At 42.8% G+C, this 19056-nt stretch overlaps 1 protein-coding gene across 1 annotated transcript in view; it reads right to left on the bottom strand.

Annotated features, from left to right (window-relative positions):
• Positions 1-19056, bottom strand: part of SPTLC3 (serine palmitoyltransferase long chain base subunit 3) — a 144747-nt gene that overhangs the window by 36631 nt on the left and 89060 nt on the right. Inside the window, exons 7-9 of the mRNA XM_044263458.1 lie at positions 17546-17651; positions 9520-9739; positions 1283-1409 (exon numbers count right to left, since the gene is read on the bottom strand). Of these exons, the coding sequence (XP_044119393.1) occupies positions 1283-1409; positions 9520-9739; positions 17546-17651 (453 nt within the window). The remainder of the gene's footprint in view (positions 1-1282; positions 1410-9519; positions 9740-17545; positions 17652-19056) is intronic.

Below are 19056 nucleotides of genomic sequence, written 5' to 3'. Positions count from 1 at the left end.
TTACTAAATAATTGTTTTCAGACATAATTTTAAGTATTTTGTATAACTTAATTTACTTGATTCTCAAAAAAGCATGAGCTCATCAGTATTATTTTCCTCATTTTATAGCTGGATGAATTGAAGCACAAGGAAGTCACTTGCCCAGAGCTGAACAGATAAGTTAAATCACTTGCCTGGGGCCACAGAGCCATAGGATTCCAGTTTACTTTCAGTTTCTGCTCCTAACCATCGTACCACGTGGCCTCCCTAGATTGAATTTCCATTTCCTTTTCACACCAACTATTCAACAAGAGACAGAATCATAAAACTCCAAAGACGAGGTTGGAAGAGGCTTTGGAAAACCATTAATTACTGTGTTTTACATGAAGGAACAAAATCACTTTGCAAGCCATTTTCCTTAAGTTTTCAAACTGGTGTCCTGGGGGGGGCGCTAGGCTTCAGGAGAAGGGCCTCAGGGGCTGTCAGTACTGAGGTAGGTGTACACGCTACTTCAAACAGCCCAGTCCTGAGGGAGGTCGGGTGGAGCACAGGGATTCTATGGTCCCTTCACCAGTCCTGGGGCTGCGAGATTTTGCTACTTCCATAAATGCACTCTGGAGATTTCCTGGTGGAAAGACCTGCCTTATTCACCATTGTATCCCCACTGTGACATGTAGTAGAAGTCCTAGAAACTATATCTAGAAGATAGAAGGCAAGTTCCAAAAGGCTTTGCTGAAACAATTTTTCAAAAAGAAGATTAAGCTCATTTGGGTTGAACACAGTAGCACACTTTGGCTGTCGTGACCAAATGCAAAAAAAAAAAAAAAAAAGGAAATGGAAAAGAAAAGTTATTGTTTGTGTTTCGTCCACCTATCCTCAAATGGGCAGTGGCCCTACTGTGTGCCCAGGGAAACACAAGTGACAGCCTCAAGCAAGTGCAGGCAAATACACACAACTGTTTGCTTCATTTTAACGTAACTGATTACACAAAATTATCCAGATTAGCTGATCACATTAAGAGGAAATTAGAAAGTTTTCTTTGCTTTAAAAAGGTGTTTCTCTCTCTCTCTCTCTCTCTCTCTCTCTCTCTGTGTGTGTGTGTGTGTGTTGGCAGAAGTTCTAGTACATTATTGTACTATGTATGATTATATATCATGTACAAACTGGGTTTATACAAATTGATTAACAAATTGGGTTACATTAAGAAAAGGTATATATCTGAGAAGGGGGCAGACTGATGAGGCATAGAGAGAAGTCTAAGAAAGGATTTGTGGGAGTTGTCCCCCACTGCAGACCCTCTTACCTTGTGTGGTCCCATCCAGTCCCATGATAAATTTCATTGATCTGATGATTTGCTCTGCTACTGGGGGGCTCATGGATGTAGCATAAACAGCACTGTGTGAGTGAACTCGTAAATAATCCACAAGGTCCTTTAATAAAAGAGGAAACCAAAACAGAAAGCAAGTAAGTCTCAGTGTTGGTGGTGAGAATTTTATCTAGTTTCCTCCCATCCACCAATGCACAAGACATTTGATTCTTGAATGTGGTCTACATTTTCAAGGGGCATCACCAAAATGTTTCTTTTTTCTATCTCTTCTTCTTAGTATCTCCCTCAAAAACCTACAAGGTATACAGAAGTGGGATGCTAAGAATTTGGAGTTGAGGTCTGTAAGGCAAAACCATACAAAGGAGAATGATTTCCCAAATGTTTGTTGAATATCTAGCATGCACAAACACTGGTTTAGTATTTAGGAATATCCAGGAATATAGGATGTGGTTCTTGCCCTTAAGCATCTAACATTAGATTGTGCCTGTGGAAAAGTAATAGGAGGAAAAGTAATAGGATACACAGACCAGTATACGCAACGGGGCTAGAAGATTGCAGATGAAAGAGAGGGGTATTGCTGGCTGGAGCAGACAGGGAAGGCATCAGTGAGGAAGTAGAATTGTCTTAAAGAATGATGACAGATAAAGAGGAAAAGAAAACTTGGGGTGGGGGTAGGGAGTGGCAGAAAGGAAAGGTGGGAAATTAAACGAGAGTGCAGGTTAAGACCAAGTAAATTCTGGTTATGTCTTGGACAGTAGAGAGCTATTGGAATTTTTGTGCAGCACTGCTTGGAGTGTTGACTGACTGCTGGTCTTCGGGTGGTAGGAACGATTCTTCACTTGCATGCCTGACTCCCAAGGCCGAATATAAGGTCCCAGGTAAGTCTATTGAAAACCTTAAGATGTTCCAATAACTCAGGGCCCAGTGGGGAGGGCTGCACTGGAGGTGCTCAGCCATCTATCGGCTGAGCAGACCATCCACTGGCTCTCCTGCTCTGGCTCATGGCTTGGGACCCTAGGGACCCTCTGCAGAAAAGCTAATGGGCTAATGCTAGCTCTCTGCATTAGCAGTGAGTCTATTAAGGATCAGCCACCTTCTCCTCAAGAACAGGGGGACAGTTAAGAATCCCTCTTAGAGGTCTTCTCTGATCATTCCCTCCTAAAAGTGACTGGGAGGAGCCTTACTTTGCGCAGGCGCATCTCCTCCTAAACCCCTCTCATTGGCTACCTCCAAGCCTGGGGCTGTGCCCACCTTTCACTTTCCCACTTCTCTTGGGGAATGGATGGCATGGTCATTCACAGGCATTTTAAACATTCTTAGCTCATCTTCCTCAGTAAAGTGAATGGTCTGTCTCACAGGTGGTTGGTGATGTGATGCATCTATCTGGCCCGCAGAAGGGCCTGGCCAGACCAGGTCCTGACCTCTCTCCCTCCTGTCTCCTTCAATGTGACCTTCATTCTGAATCCCCCCTTCCATGCATTCTTCTTCCCCAACTTCCTTTCTCCCTATTGTCCTTCATTTCACACTCTTCATTTCTTTTCTTCCTTTTCTTCTACTGATTTCCTATTTCCCTCTTTTGTTTCAAATTCATTTAAATCTTTTCTTCTCTCCATTCCCAAGCATTTTCTTCTCCCTTCACCTCCTCTCCCAACCTCTTCCCCTCTCCTCCCTCCTCTTTCTTTCCCTTCTTTCTCTTCCTCTCCTTTTTCTCTTCTCTCCCTACTCCTGGGCCTTCCTCCCTGCTTTCATTTTTTCCTTCCAGCATGTTTGTACAAGGACTTGCTCCAGGCTCTGTTCTAGATGTGGGAGTCTAAGAAGAGAAGGAGGATGGAAAGGCCAGTCCCTGGCGGCCATCATCTACTTACATTAAAATTAAAATTAAATTTCTATCTCTTCATTTGTTTAGTGAATCTCATATAAGCAGTTGGGTGGGTTTTCACTATATCGGAAGCGTATCTGCAGGATGATGGCCTGACTTAAGTCACTGGCCACACAGTATTTGGAAAGCTCACTCTGGAGGAGGCGGAGAGGGGAGCACCTAAAGAGAGAACGGCATTTTCCAGAGTAGTTGAAGATAGGCTCTTCTTCACAGCTCTATGCTCGGTGTTGCTCTAGGAGCAGCAACAAGGGTTTTCTTTGTTTGTTGAGAGTTGGTGCCTCCTGACAATGGTGGGGAAGCCAAGCGGAAGAGAGGGCGTAGGACATCGGTGACACTATGATAGGGACTCATGTGGACCGGGGCTGGAAAAGGGCTGGTTCAAGGAGGTTATCTGGCCTTGAAGGATGGGCAGATCTGATAAGATGGAGAGGAGGGGAGAGGCATGGACCTGTGCTAAAATTGGGAATGAGGACGGCATCTTATCGTCAAAGAATGGAGGTGTCGATTGGGAGTAGAGCGAGAAGCCAGTACTTCCGAGACAAGGTGATCACCGCGAAGGGGAACGTGACCGGAGAGTTACAGGACAAGCTCTGGAAATGGGCTGCTTGGGTTCAAATCCTGGCTCTCCCACTTACTGATACTTGACCACCGGCAAGTTACTAAACCTTAGAGCTGGGCACATGGGTTGGGAGGAGGGGACCCAAACACAAAAACTCCTCCAAATGTCTCTATGCCAGTCCTCTTGTTTGGCCGAGGGCAATGTTCTAAGTTTAGGGAACTACACATGGGGACACCCAGATAGCAAAACAAAGGTTTTCCGCCCAGCTCTTCCTCCATCCTTATTGGAGTAGTAAAGGACGGAGAAGAAAAGAAAGGAGAAGAGCGTTTTAAAGTAAAGAGAACCCAGATTTGATGAAAATTGGCAAGGCCCCGAAGACGTAATAGGGCTCGAAGCTAAGACCACAGCTGATATTCCTTGGCCAGTTGAGGCGTCAGTGTAAGAACTTTACATGGATTAATCTGCCCAATCACTATTTTTATCTCCCTTTTATAGTTGGGATGCCTGAATCACGGAACAGATCAGAAAATTATCCAACCAAAGCATGGTTGGCTAACAAGGATTTGGACCCAAAGAGCCTGACTCTGGAGTCCCTGCCCTTAGCACCACACTATAATTCTTCTCCAGACCAGCGAGCTGGCTTGGCCTGTGAGGGGGGGGAGGCACGGGCTGGATCGCATCAGTATCAAAATGCTTTGGGGCTATTGCTCTTATTTCTTGAAAGTGAGTGAGACCCCCTTGAGAGCAGGGACGGAGTTACACAGTCTTCTGAAATCCACAGCAGCAGTTACCTAGCAGGTGCCTGGTAAATACTGATGATCTAATGAAAAGCAGAGGGGTTTTTAGAGACTGAGGAAGGATGGTGAGGGTCCCTGAAGTATATAGAGAACTGCTAAGCTGCATTCTTAGGAACAAGGACAGAAATATTCTCTTAGTCTTAGGGCATCACTGGCAAAGATCAGACAAAGAAACAAAACAAAGCTTCCTTGGGCTCCTCAAGGGCTCTTCTCAATGTCCCCAACACGTAATCTTCCTTTCCAAGTTGGGAAATTTCATAAAGCCAAGGTCTCCTGCATTCTTAGTTTGAATAAATGCCTCATCAGGGCAGTTATCCTTCCCTTTTAACATTAAGACTCTCTTGCTCACAGTCTTATCTCTTTTAGACTGAGTCCCCTTCCTCTGAGGGTCTGTTTGTGGACGGGGTTAATTTTTTTGCATGCTTCAGAAGGTGGGGCTCCTTAGGTAACTTCTGCAGAACCCCGTTCCTGATTCCCTTCTCGCATTCCGCCACTGGGCACTGGGAGCCATGAATTAAGAGTTGGCTTTGGTCTCTTCGAGGCAAGTCTGGGTTATGTCTTCCTTCAGAGTGGGTTAGAGGTCTCCTCCTACTGAGGTTTCCAAGTCCATTTGTAAGTTCAAAACCCTGATTATTTTCTCTACCCATAGGCCTGGAGTTCAAGGGCAAGGGTGGTTTGCTGAGGAAATCAGACAGGAGGCTCTTAGAATAAACATCTTGGTGTTCATACCGTGACCCCCATTTACTTCAAAGGGCTGTTAAATGCAGCCGGGGCTGAGGCTGGCTCCTGCGAGGGGCCTGACTTTGTCTGGCGCCCAGGCTTCTGGGGCTGATGCTCACCCCAAACTTGGCTGCCCTGTCTGACTTCCCTCCTCCAGCATTCCAGCCCCGCGGCCTATCAGTCATGAAGGCTACCTTTGCTCCACTCATTTGCAGGTCTCTGCTCAGCCTGGGGAGGCTATGAAAGCCAGTGGTTAGCAGCAGGCATACCAAGGGACATAGGATACATGCCTGAGAAACATTTGGTCTCTGCAAAGCAGGGTCTTTAGAAAATACCTTCTCTGCCACTGGACTGACACAAAGTGTAAAATAAACATAAATCTAGCTTCATCTGTTCAGGTTTGCTCTAAAGAAGACATTCATGGCATGGAGCCTTTGTCAGGTAGAAAGAAGTAATGACCTCAGAGGTCTTGAAAGGACAGAGCGTTCCAAGTTGGGTTGTTCACAGATCATCTACAGTAGCTCCAAACTCAAAGTGAACAAAATTGCAAAATCTTGCTGGCTCTGGAGAGACCGTTTTGCCTGTTTCCCTAAGGTGGGGAGAGAACTTCAAGGCCAGGGCAATAAATTCCAACAAGCAGAAATTACTTTGTTGGACATTCTGTGACAGGCAGCCCAAGGCCAAGACAAAATCTCTACTCTCTGAGATACTATCTTAGCAAATCAACGTTTTCTCCCCTTGTTTGTTTCCGAACACTTCTCCTTTTGTGACATATCTGGTTGTTAATATACATATTCCTGACCTCGACTAGCTCGAGAAGACTTCTAGAGCTATATATAGAGGAATATAGTTCCTCTACTACTAATGCTAACACTGACATATAAAAAGAGAGCCAGACAGTTTTATCTTTTTCTAGATTTTTGGACCCAAGTAACTACTTTCAAATTTCAAGATTTACTAAGATCTGCATGAACATAGTGAAATTGAAATTATTAGGGTTTCAGGAAAATGTAAAATCCCAGTGTGTGTGCTTTTACATTTTTATGGTTCATTTTGTTGCTTTTGTACCCATTGGTTAGAATCCTGGATATTTTGCAGTTACTACCCCCCCTCCCATCACACAAATTGAGATATACGTTCTAAAACATCCAAGAAAAAAATACGATAAAATGCTATAAAAACTGTACTCTAAATATTTAAATAACCAAGTAGAAAGATTTCTTTCAAATTAAAACTGTTAGCATTTGTCCAATCCTCTGTCCTTTCAGTTAAAAAGCATAGTTTAAAACAAACTCAAAGTCAACATTTTTTTGCAAAAATAATTCAAAATCCAGGGGAATAAAACTATGACTTAAATGGAAACTACACATAATTTAAAATTAACATAACTTAAAAAGATAAAGGTACAGATGAGCAGATGCAAAAATTCCATTAACTCTTGGGCTTATCAAGTCAGAAGGAAACCTGTTACTCATCAAAACCGTTCCAGATAGGTGTGCATTTGACTGATTTTGAAATCAGGGAACGACGCATGTAAACACTTTCCCAAGTGGCCTCCAGTCTCTGGCTCACCCTTCGTGTCTTGAAACTGCCCTATGTTTTCCAGGTTTTGTATCTATCTTGCTCTTCGAGGGCAGTTAAGGCTCTCTTTGGTTAATGGCCCTCTGCCAAAGACTCTAATTCTTGCTGCCATCTAGTGGTATATTTGGAGACTGCAGTGTAGTATGGAGGGGGAAGAGAAGACAAAGGCTCCTGGAAAGGGAAAGGGAGGAGGAGGCTTAGGAATGATGAAGTTCTTTGCATCCAAGCATGTAGAGAATGAATATTTTTTTTAAAGATTTTTATTTATTTATTTGATAGACACAGAGAGATTACAAGTAGGCAAAGAGGCAGGCAGAGAGGGAGGGGGAAGCAGGCCCCCTACCCCCAGCAGAGAGCCCGATGTGGGGCTTGATCCCAGGACCCCGAGATCATGACCTGAGCCGAAGGCAGAGGCTTAAACCACTGAGCCACCCAGGCGCCCCGAGAATGAATATTTTAAAGAGCAAGGAAATAAACAGATCTACACATTTTTCTGAATTGTGATTAATGTGAATAATGATTTTCCACGATTGCCCAGTATCTACCCCAAATGAATACAAGTTACATAGACAAGAATAAATACACTTTTAAAACAGTCCTAGTGGCTTGGGGATGGATAGGAAGAGAGAGCCAGAGTGAGCTGGTCCCAACTTCAGACCAGTCATGAGCCTTTGTTTAAAGTGGATATCCGATGAAGGAACTCCAAGGGGAAAATATGACATGTACCAAATTTGACAACATTTCAAGGATCCGCTCACTTTAGTTTATTCAGGTGCCCTTGGTTCAGGAAACAGAGTTACGCTTGGTTAAAAATTTTGTAGTTCAGAACTGCTGCTAAAGTAATCACAAAACCACAAGCTCACAAAGCCATGTAGCCCGGATAAGGGACCTCCTAAATTTGAGAACCTCTGATCCCTCTGCTTCCACCGCTGAGGAAGGAACATTTAACCTTTCACCAGATTCAGCTAAATTTTGTAGGATCCTAAGCATTCCCGATGTTTTTAGCATTACGCAGCTAATTCCCACAGGCCAGTGGAGGGAGGATGGAAAACAGTGCTTTGAGCTCAGAAGAAAGTAATGCTTGTTGAAGGGTCAAGACCACTGTAAACCCTGAACATTTGAAGCATTTGTGCCTCTCATGGTCACAGTGAAATCTGTTGTTTTAAATCATAGGATTTCAATTGGCCAGACTGTCTCCTGCTGCAGTCCCTGAGTTGTCTAACTGGTTTATCAGGAGTCTGAACTCTTGTTCCTGCGGGTAACAATGAGTAAGGAATTGGGAATTTTGGAGAAGCTGTGATGCCACCTGCATGGTGTGGATTTGGGTCTGGTGTGTCTCCTTGGTGGAACCAACATCACTGTCACAAGTCACTTTGGGACAGGTGTAGATCTGTGTGAGATAGCTATTAGGATTTCGATATGGGGCAGACCACTGGCTTCTTTATCCCTCAAAGCCAGGTTTGAATTTTTCATTTTCTTTTTCTCCCTGGCTCTTCTCTCCTTTCTTTAGTTTCTTTTAAACCTTTATTGGTTTATATGGGCAACCACTTTGATGATATTGGCTCAAAATGACTGGGACAATACTCAATAGTCTGATCCTATCAGATCAGAATTTTAAGTCCTATAGATGAGATATGAGAGGGGCATCTGGCTGGCTCGGTTGGCCCAGCATGCGATTCTTGATCTCAGGGGTCATGAGTTTGAGCCCTACACTGGGGGGTTGAGATTACTTAAAGGAAGAGAAAGAGAAAGAAAGAAGGAAGGAAAGAAAGAAAGGAAGGAAGGAGGGAAGGAAGGAAGGAAGGAAGGAAGGAAGGAAAAAATCTTAAAAAAAGGTATTAGAGGGTGACCCAATTTGATCTATGGCTTATCCAACATGCGGAGAGAATTATTTTGCACAGAAAAACTCTTAGAAGGGTGTTTCTGATCTTGCCACAATTTTGATGAAAACTCTTAAAACCCAGAACTTGTAGCAGAGTCAACCTCATTTTTTGCCCACTGTTGCTGTTATCTACTTTATGTTTTTCATGCCCCCAAACCAAACTACTGACAGCTCTGTAACCTTCCCTTATCATTTCTGGTGTTTGGTATACATTATTACCTCTTTTTAAAATATACCCTCCCCCCATCTTCTGCCTTTGAGAATGATATTTATTCTAAGACTCCTTAGCTACTACCTGCAGAGTTAACTATCTCTCTCCTTGTATCAAGTCTTCGCCTAGGTACACTGCTAGTGTTGTCATTTTATTATAATGTGATTACGTATCACACGCTTCCCTTCGCCATTAGAGGGCGAGTTCTTTGCCATTCTGGACCTATTTGGCCTTGGACTCACTGTATCAAGGCTGCCATGATCTACTGAAGTGTGCTGAACTGAGCTGAAGCTCTCAGGGTATCCACAGAAGCCTGCAGACTATGTCCCCAGAGTTTTCAGATTTGATTTGATTTGATTTTTTAAAAGATTTTTATTTATTTATTTGACAGACAGAGATCACAAGTAGGCAGAGAGGCAGGCAGAGAGAGAGGAAGGGAAGCAGGCTCCCTGCTGAGCAGAGAGCCCAATGCAGGACTCGATCCCAGGACCCTGGGATCATAACCTGTGGCTTTAACCCACTGAGCCACCCAGGCATCCCAGAGCTTTCAAGATTTTAAATAGACACAGGGATCCCTGGCTTACCTTCCTTCCAGCTATGTAACCTCCTGAGGCTCCAAAGCTTTTGGTGAATGTGCCCATAAGCACATCAACATCTCGAGGGTCCAGTCCAAAGAATTCTACAACACCCCGGCCAGTTGGGCCCACAGACCCAATACTGTGAGCTTCGTCTATGTAGAGGTAAGCCTTGTATTTCTTCTTTAGAGCCACAATCTGAGGCAGACGCACGATGGAACCTTCCATGCTAGGGCAGAAAGAGAAATGCTTGTCACTTGTGTACACTTTCCTGGGAAGCCCTGTGATGGTCTTCCCTCCAATCCTTCTCAGACAACCTGTCCTGACACCAGTCAGTGGTGACAGGGACACACAATTCCTTTCTTCCTAAGGCATAACTTAGTTGGTTAAGACAACCCTCTCAATCTTGTAAAGCTGATCTGGCATTATTTTACTTGGAAAAAAAAATTATGTTTGATAGGTTAAAGTGCTCTGAGTTGTTATAGCTAATTCCCAAATGAACAATGACCTTACTGTGTTGTTGATCAATTTATTTGTAAAGTCAATTAGTGTAACTAGACTGACCATTTTGGATTCTAGGTATTTTGCTAGTTTTAATGAAATTGCTCTATGGTAATCTGTCTTTGTCAGCCTGCTGCTGTCTATTTGACCAGTTCTATGACATAGACTTTGAATTGGCAAAGATTAAAGGTAAGAATTAAAAACACACAAAAGAACTTTGCTTAAGACACATAGTATTAGTGAAAGCACAAGAGAAAGTTCTTAGAATCTCTTGTTCACTGCTCAGCATCTGGTAATGTCCCCTCTTTCTGTTCATTTAGGGGAAATTGTTCTCATTCTTGAGCGAGCACCCAAATCCCTGGATAGTTTGTTAAAACACAGATTACTGCTCCCCTTCTGCCCTGCTCCTGAGTTTTTGATTTGGAAGTTCTGGGCTGGGCTGGGGTGGGGCTATGAACTTGTATTTCTACCAAGCTCCCCAGAGACATCCTACTGTTGGCTGGGGACAACACTTTGAGAACCACTGCCATAGAGGAACCTTTTCGTTTTAGCCCTAAGTGCTTAATTTTTCATGGTATTGTAAATTGCAAAAACACTTCAAGTCCTCCAAAAAAGGGAAAAATATGAAGGAAATAAATAAGTAAAACTCACATTTACATGGCATCTTTGGAACTCGATGGATTTAAAAGGACTTTCGGCTTTCATCAGTTCTCACAACACTTTGTGGGCTGTGTCTACACCACACACAGTTTTGACTTCCCTGACAGGCGAATTCTATGAAAACACACAGTCCCTCACCCTCACCATGTAAAGGAGCTTGTCAGACAGCTCAAGGAGTTTGGTTCAAGAACTAATCAATTAACGCCAATTGAACTTTGAACTTCTCCCTTCTTCCTAATTAATTTATTTATTAAATTTAGTGCATTATAAAAATAAACTTAAGTGTTAGGTCAATCCAGTCAAAATAGTCCGGCTGGTTGTGCAGTGACTCAGGCCAAGAGGTGTTGGTTTGGAGGGAGCAGACTAGCCAGCAGTGCAGGATTTGTATTTTTGGCTTCTTTAAAGGACTTTATTCAAAAAAAAAAAAAAAAAAAGGGACTTTGTTCTTGAAAGCAGTTTTAAGGTCACTGCAAAACTGAGCAGAAGGTAAAGATTTCCCATATACTCCCTGTCCCACATACACATACACATCATCACCCCTATTACCAACATCCCCAAGGGCAGTCCATTTGTTACAAATGCACCTATACCAACACATCATTGTCACCCAAAGTCCATAGTTACCATGAGGGCTGCCTCTTGGTGATGTGCATTCTATAAGCTTGGACAAATGTATGACAACATGTAGCCATCCTTATGATACCCTACAGACTATTTCTACTGCCCTACAAATCCATTGTTCATTCCTGCCCCCACCCAACCCCTGACAACTACTGATCTTTTCATGGTCTCCATAGTTTTGTCTTTTCCAGAATGCCATGTAGTTGGAATTATGCACTGTATAGCCTTTTGGGATTGCCTTCTTTCACTTAATAATATGCATTTAGTTTTTTTTCTGTGTCTTTTCATGGCTTGAGAGCTCATTTCTTTTTAGTACTGAATAGTGTTCCATCGTCTGGATGCCCCACAGTTTACTTAGTCATTCACTGACTAAAGGATACTTTGGCTGCTTCCAACGTTTGGCAATCTTATTGCTTTAATTTACATTTCCCCCATGACATATGATGTGAAACATCTTTCTGTATGTGTATTTCCATTTACATACCTTCTTTAGTGGGGTGTCTGCTAAGGTCTTTTCGATCATAATTGTTAGCTTTCTTACTGTTGAGTTTTAAGAGTTCTTTTGTACATTTTAGATCACAGTCCTTTATCAATGTATCTTTTGCAAATGTTTTCTCCCAGTCTGTGACTTATCTTTTTATTTGCTTGGCATGGTCTTCCGCAAAGCCCAAGTTGTTAATTTTAATGAAGTCCAGCTTATTGCCTTTGTGTTTCTCACAAAGTCATTCTGAATGGTTGGTTTCAGATTTAATGAAATGGAAACCAAAAACACTCATCTTCTCTTATATAAGTTTGTGAGTTAACTCCAGTATTTTCTTAGATTAATTGTTTGGTTTCCAATGAGGGGAGAAGGTACAGCCATCTGACTGGGCGTAGAGTGGAGCCACACCACTTACCAACTGAGGGCTTGGGCAACTTACACGATGTTCTCTGCCTCTATTTTCTCAGATGTAAAGAAAGCATGATGATGAAACCCTCCTCATAACTTCTTTCTAGAAATAATGTTTGTAAAGTGGTGCATAACAAGCACTCACTGGGCTGTTCTTTTTCTTAGGAGGAGCGTAGAAGGAAATGTTTGGAGTGAGGCCTGACTTGAGAAATGGGGAGCCCTTAACAATGCTCTGTGTTGAATCTTCCAGGAAAGAGGCATATGGGTGTCGTACAGAATAAATGGCTATATGCCCTCAAAATTCTAGGATCTACTTCTCATCTTTAACATGTTAGAAGTTGGTAACACAACTATACTGAAAACCTGACATGTCACAAATAACCATTCTTTGTTCTGGAACTGAATTTGGCAGGAACCAGAGTTAATGCTGAACAGTTTGCAGACACTCGAGGCAGCTAATTAGCCATCCTTTGCCGGGGCTGGTCTAGCTGATGTTAGGAGTCTGCCCACCTGGTTTATATTTCTTCCTCTAAGATTAATGACTCTACAGTACTGTTGATTTCTGGAGTTACTACAGGGCACGCATGAGTCCTGGGGAGAACTCAAGTTTTATAAAGAGTTATATTCACCTGCACTAAGTTTTCATTTTCTTAATGTGAACACATTTGAATCGAACCCTTTCCTACAGTGGGATATTGAGATTGGTGCATGCATAGAAAAGGGAGTTCTATATTATTCCTGTAAATTGCTGTCAAAAACACAGTGCCAGAAATGAAAAAGAAAACAAGGATGGTGTTTTATTTTTTTTCTTCCTGAATGGCAAGTTGTGTTTTCTTTTGACTTCAATGAAAGAAAAACAACTAAAATACAACTGTAGGTAGAGATAATTCCATCACTTAATTTGAAGCTCTGTGCAAGGATTTGAATTAGTCTCGAAGCACAAGCTGATGAATAATTTCTTTATATCGTTTCTGTTACATAATGTATTAGCTAAGTGGCAAGACTCTTTTTTTGAAATTTCCCTCTCACCACCTTCCCCTCCACATAGAAAGCATATTATCCATTGGCAGGATTGGAATTAAACCACTGGTCTGCCAACTTACATGGTGGAAAAAATCTCCTTGGTGGGCCCCAAGTATAATCCAGGGAATAAAAGAGGGTAAAAAGAGAAAAAGAAGAGAGCTAAGACTAATTAAAAATAAAGTACTTTCTTTTCCTTTTTTCCTGTATGTATTTAAATCATAGGCTAAAGTTCCCAATCCTTTAACTTACATTATTTTTGGGAGAAGGGCTTCCACCCTTACAGAGAATGGCATTCTGAGATTTAAAGATTTATTTACGTGTGTGTTTCTTGGAAGGGCTGGTCACTATTTCCCAATAGCTTTGATTTTGAACGTTTGAGCTCCAGTAACGCTGCTTTCATCTCCCAGGCTATTTGGGACCCCCTGCCCTTCTCTAGTATATTTTTGAATAATTTCGAGACTTCTTGACCACCGTGGATCCACCAACTAGACTTTTCAGAGACACAAAACTAGAAGAGTCTGACTTTAAAGTAATACTTAAAAGAAAATGCAGATGAGAACACGATAATAGTATGATTGTAATTTTAAGCCCCAGACCATGAACTCACGGAACTTTGGATCTCAAGTTTCACTCTCCCTATTTTACAGATGAAGAAACTGAGCCCTGAGTAGGTAAATGGTGAAGGCCACCTGGAGGACTTTTACAGTTTCCATGTTTATTTTATGGGATGGGGGCACATGGGTGGAGTCTTCTGTTGATAATGGACCTCTGTTCCAGTGGGGCTCCCTGGTTTGAACCTTGGCTCTATTTCATCTCAGTTATCTGTCCTGGGTTAAGTGTCTTCCTCTTCACAGCAACCTCAAAGAGAATGGGGAGGTTTCCTCAAGATCACACATGGGAAGCAAGGAGCAGACACAGAGTAAATGCAAGCTTCTTCCCCTGACATCCATCCTTCAGTTGGGTGGAGAAAACTTCACTATGCAGAGAGCTTATTGTTTTCCATGTTGCAAACTTCTCCACTGAAAAGAAATTTAATGATCCAGACAGCTGCCCTTGGTTGTGGGTTTACCACAGACTGGGCTTCTGCCAAGAACGGGGTTCTATGATCTTATTTAATACTTACAAAAGAACCTTATGAAGGGCACAGAACCGTAAGTGACAACACTGGGATTTGAGCCCTGATCCCAGGCCTCTCTCCAGATCCAGGATCCTCCATATTCTCTCTCTATATAATGAGGCCTAGACGGTTTATGGATGGTGACCCTATTATTGTTATTATCGTTAGTATAATTATCATTATCATAACTGCTTTTGTGGAACTGATGGATTTCTTAGACTTGGTATCTGCTTTTTCTACCTTGATACCTGCCTGAAACTGGTTAGGTTTCAGTTTCAGTTAGGTTTAAGTTAGGCAGACTCTTTTTTTTAGGCTAATTATGAAAAATTGATTTATATGAGGCATTTGTGGTGGGGGGTAGGGGGGACTTTGCCCACGGTGACAAACCACAGCAATAGATTAAAAAAAAAAAAATACAGGAGTGAAAATTCAAAGGAGGCTTTGTGTTGAGGTTAACAGGGTATGTGTCCATAGCACTTTGTTAACAAATAGAAGTGCATTTGTGAACTGTTGATTTCACATTATTAACCCTGGCCTTTTAGAAAATTCTGTGGGGGGACGCCTGGGTGGCTCAGTGGGTTAAGCCTCTGCCTTCGGCTCAGGTCATGATCTCAGGGTCCAGCCCCGCATCAGGCTCTCTGCTCTGCAGGGAGCCTGCTTCCCCCCCCCCCCCGGCCTGCCTCTCTGCCTACTTGTCAAATCTGTCTGTCAAATAAAAAAAAAAAAAAAAGAAAATTCTGTGGGAAATAATTTCATTTTTTGGTGACAGCAACAAATGAGAACATCCACTATGTTCCAGAACTCCAGTTTTGGTTAGCCTTATTCTGAAGATGAGGAAACGGAGGCCCCAGGAAGTACCAAGACTTTTTTAGAGGTGCCCTGTTTCCTAGCTATGTATGGGCCTTTGGAGGGCACAGTTTCACTTTCACATAAAGACAAGATTCTGTCCAATGAGATAAAAGGAAGCTCTCTATGAAGGAAATCCAAGGAAAGTGGAGGTTTCCTCATACAAATAAATGCCACACCTGTCTCTGCTGTCCTCCTGAGATCATACTGGTAGGACACAGGCCCAGCCATGAACAAGCCCAGCTGCTGGAGTGAGTTCTCTTTGTAACTGATGGGACTAGTTGACAGTAAAATGCTGGTGGTCTGGTCCACTTAATTTCAGCTACAATCAAAGTACTTCAAACACAACTTTCCTTTAGTGGAACAAGTTCTGTTTACTTGCCGCTGGATTCTGTCAATTCTGGTTAAAGGAGATGCCCAGTCTGCTCTCCCTCAGCTGATCCATGCTCCCACATGTCCAGGCCTGAATGACATGTGTTTAGATAAAGGCTCTCTTCCCAGACTGGCAGCTGGCACAGATCACACAGGGAGAAAGATCTGGGCTTGAGGTTATGACAGCCCAGAGTCAATAAGATTATTTCTGAAAAGTAGCAAGTTCAAGGCTAGTGAGTAAACTATTCATAAAATTGAATTATTAATTGAATGACTCTACAGTAGGGTCTTTCAGTCTTGGCACTGTCGACACTTTGAGCAGGTGGATTCTCTGTGGTGGGGGCCTGTCCCATGCATTGTAGGATGCTTAGCAGTATCCCTGGCCTCTGCCTACTAGAGGCCAATAGTACTCTGTGGCTGTTGTGCCAACTGAAAATTGTCCAAATTCTCCAAGATAGGGGTGGGTTGTGGAAGGGAATCACCTTGATTGAGAATGCTCCTCCAGGGTGACCCCAAAGACTTCATAAATAGGGTATCATCTGGGGGCTGAACCGAGGAGTTATTGATGGGGATACATAATGTGGGCTGCTGGAAACTGGCAATGCCATCTTTGCAACTCTACAGTAGCACTAGGGACATCCAGAACACCAGGCACTAGGACAGTGAGGCTGAGAGAAAAAAACAAGATGGTACCTGGCTCATTATTATTACTACTACTGTTACTATCATTAACATTATTATTTTAAATTGAGGTGAACGCACTTCTTTTTCCCAAGAAGGGTGGAGACACGTTTCTTCTGCTGCTTGTTATCCATTCATGGAATGGAAATGATGCACACTCTGACTGAGTGGAAAGTCCCATCAGATCTAAGTCTCCTTTGCAAGCATACCTCTCCTTGTAGGGAAGTTAAGCTCTCAGTCCCTTCCATCTAATATTGTTCACTTTTCCATAATTATAAGAAAAAACTCCCTCAATTCTTTGAATGTGAAGATTGTTTGAGAACTGATTTAAGGAGGGAACACTTCGAGATGGTGTTTCCTTGGCTCAGGGACAAAGGCATTCGATAGAAGAATGGCCTGGAGGCAATTTCCATTTCGGTAGTGATAACCAATTCAGACAGAGAAAGAAACCAATTCCATCACAACGGGCCTTGTACAAGCTCTCAGTGGCTTAGTGGGTGTTTTGTCTTCGTGGCTTCGAAGAGGTGGGAAAATGAGCACACCTTCAGATGCTAAGTCCAACGGCTCCCAGCTCTGGATCAAGAATTGTCTTGGAGATTAGTCTTAACCTTGTGGAAAATGTGCTGGCTTTTTGTATTCTAATGCCAACAACTGGCCCAGTTCAGCAAGCAACTTGTGTTTGGGTGCACTCTCCAATTAGAAGCATCTGGGTGCCTACCAGCAATGCCATAAAGGCAAGAAGCATTCCTTTTCTCTCTCTCTCTCTCTCTTTTTTTTTTTTTTTTTTTTGGAGAGAAAGAGCTTGCGAGTGGGGGGCTGGGAACGGACAAAGAGAGAGGGAAAGTAGAGAATCTTAAGCAGGCTCCTTGCTCAGTGTGGAGCCCAATTCAGGGCTCTATCTTGTGACCCTGAGATCATGACCTGAGCAGAAATCAAGAATCTGATGCTTAACAAACTGAGCAACTCACACACCCCAGGCAAGAAGCGTTCTGATGTTGAGTAACCCAGCACCTCTAGGCCTTTGAAATTGTGGGCAGCCAACGGTAGTGGAGAGAATCAATGCAAGTTATCAGTGCCCTGGGAGGAATTTCTGAGGATACCTTCACAAGAATCCAGCCTCTGAAGCGTTCTGTCATATGCAGAGACATTGAAAAGCCAGGTGACCCAAGGCCTGACAGCTCACGTTAATAGCTCTGGTTTCAGTCCCTTCATAATACCTTACATCCGACTCATTTTCCCATGGAGCTAGGAGAGGTCAGACTTTCCTCAGTTGTCAGCTCACTGTGGGCCCCAATGCCTTAAAATGTCTCTGGTTATTTCCATACCTGTAGATGCCCTCCACTAGGATGAGAATCTTCTTCCAGGCTCTGCGGATTCGAGGCTGGCCATAGATTACAGCATCTCTCAGGAGCTTCTCAAGGCTTTGCATGTCTTTAAATAATACCAAAAAAGAAACTGAGTCATGAGAAGGTTTTTCTATCCTCCCTCATTTTTTTTTTGAGACAGCATCAGATTTCTTGGGCTCAGGCTCGGACCTGAGCTTTTCGGGGAGCAAAATTGGAATCAGAGAACATCTTGGGAGAGAGAAGGGCTTACATTTTAGTACAACTTAACTCTGACAAGATGACTCGTGGGGTTTGTATAACAGGCAGAATCAACCCCCACTGGAGGCACATTGTTTCATAAGCTCTTAAAGGCTCTCCTCTCCTGCTTCAACACAGATAGAAATGCTACATTACATGCATCCCTGGGACTTCAGCTTTGTTACCAGGTTAAAATGAACTCACAGAGATATCATAAACTATAGAGTTAGTTGAGTTTGTACAGAGTGGTGGCCTTGCTGGCAGGTTCTCACTATCTGTACTTTGAGACCTGACCTTCGACATCCTCCATCTTTGGAGGTTTCAGAACTCCAAGTCAGGGGAACCATCCACACTCCTTTGCAAATTACTTCGAAACATCTGGACACATTAATAGGCGCTCCCCATTATTGAGCCCTGTCTGCATTCCAGGTATCGTTCCAAACATATTTTTTGTAAGAACTCTTCTAATCCTTACCATGACCTTACAGAGGAGGCACCTTCATTTTATGTTTCAGGAAACCAGGGCACAGGAAAGTCTGGTAAGTCTCCTGAGGTCATGATCACAACCAGCAAAGCCATTTGAACCTATGAAGTCTTATACCATGACCCACATCCGGAACCACTACCTTTGACTGCCTTCAATGAGAGCTGTTGTCCCTTCTTCAAGCCCCATGGTCATGTAGAACAAGGAAGGATGGATGTCTGCTAGAATATTCTTCTTAACTTGTGGCATCATATATAATTAACAGTGACTTTTTATTTATCTGCAATCACATGTAGATGACCGGGCTTTGGTTGAGAGACCACTGGGAAAGACGAGTCTACATTTTAGCTGCGTGTGTATGTGTGTGTGTGTGTGTGTGTGTGTTTAACCTGCAAAGCCCAGAGAGACAGATAAAAGGCAGAGGCTTATGGGCTTGTTTTTTTAGACTCCTTGTATTTCTACTGTGTTTTGTTTTTTTTTTGAACCTCCTTGAGCCCTTCCTTTTTGAGAATCTGAAACCAATACCGATGTATCTTAGTCTGGAATCTGATTGTAATTTGGAAAGACAGAGATGCTACTAAACAGCTGACCTGTTGCATAATGTCCTCCAGGAATTAGAGACCCCATTAAAAATGCTCATAGAATAAACTTAGTAGAGATAAATCTAAAACGGCACAGTCTCAATATTGGTTTTGGTTACTGCAACAAGAAGCAGATGTGCCAAAGAAACAGCTATTCGTTGGGTTGTCACTGGTCTAAGTTCAAGTTA

The sequence above is a fragment of the Neovison vison genome, chromosome 8 (genome assembly GCF_020171115.1).
Source record: "Neovison vison isolate M4711 chromosome 8, ASM_NN_V1, whole genome shotgun sequence".
In the NCBI taxonomy this organism is placed as follows: domain Eukaryota; kingdom Metazoa; phylum Chordata; class Mammalia; order Carnivora; family Mustelidae; genus Neogale; species Neogale vison.
The sequence above is the reverse complement of the archived record's forward strand: the minus strand, read 5'-3'. Positions and strand labels throughout refer to the sequence as shown.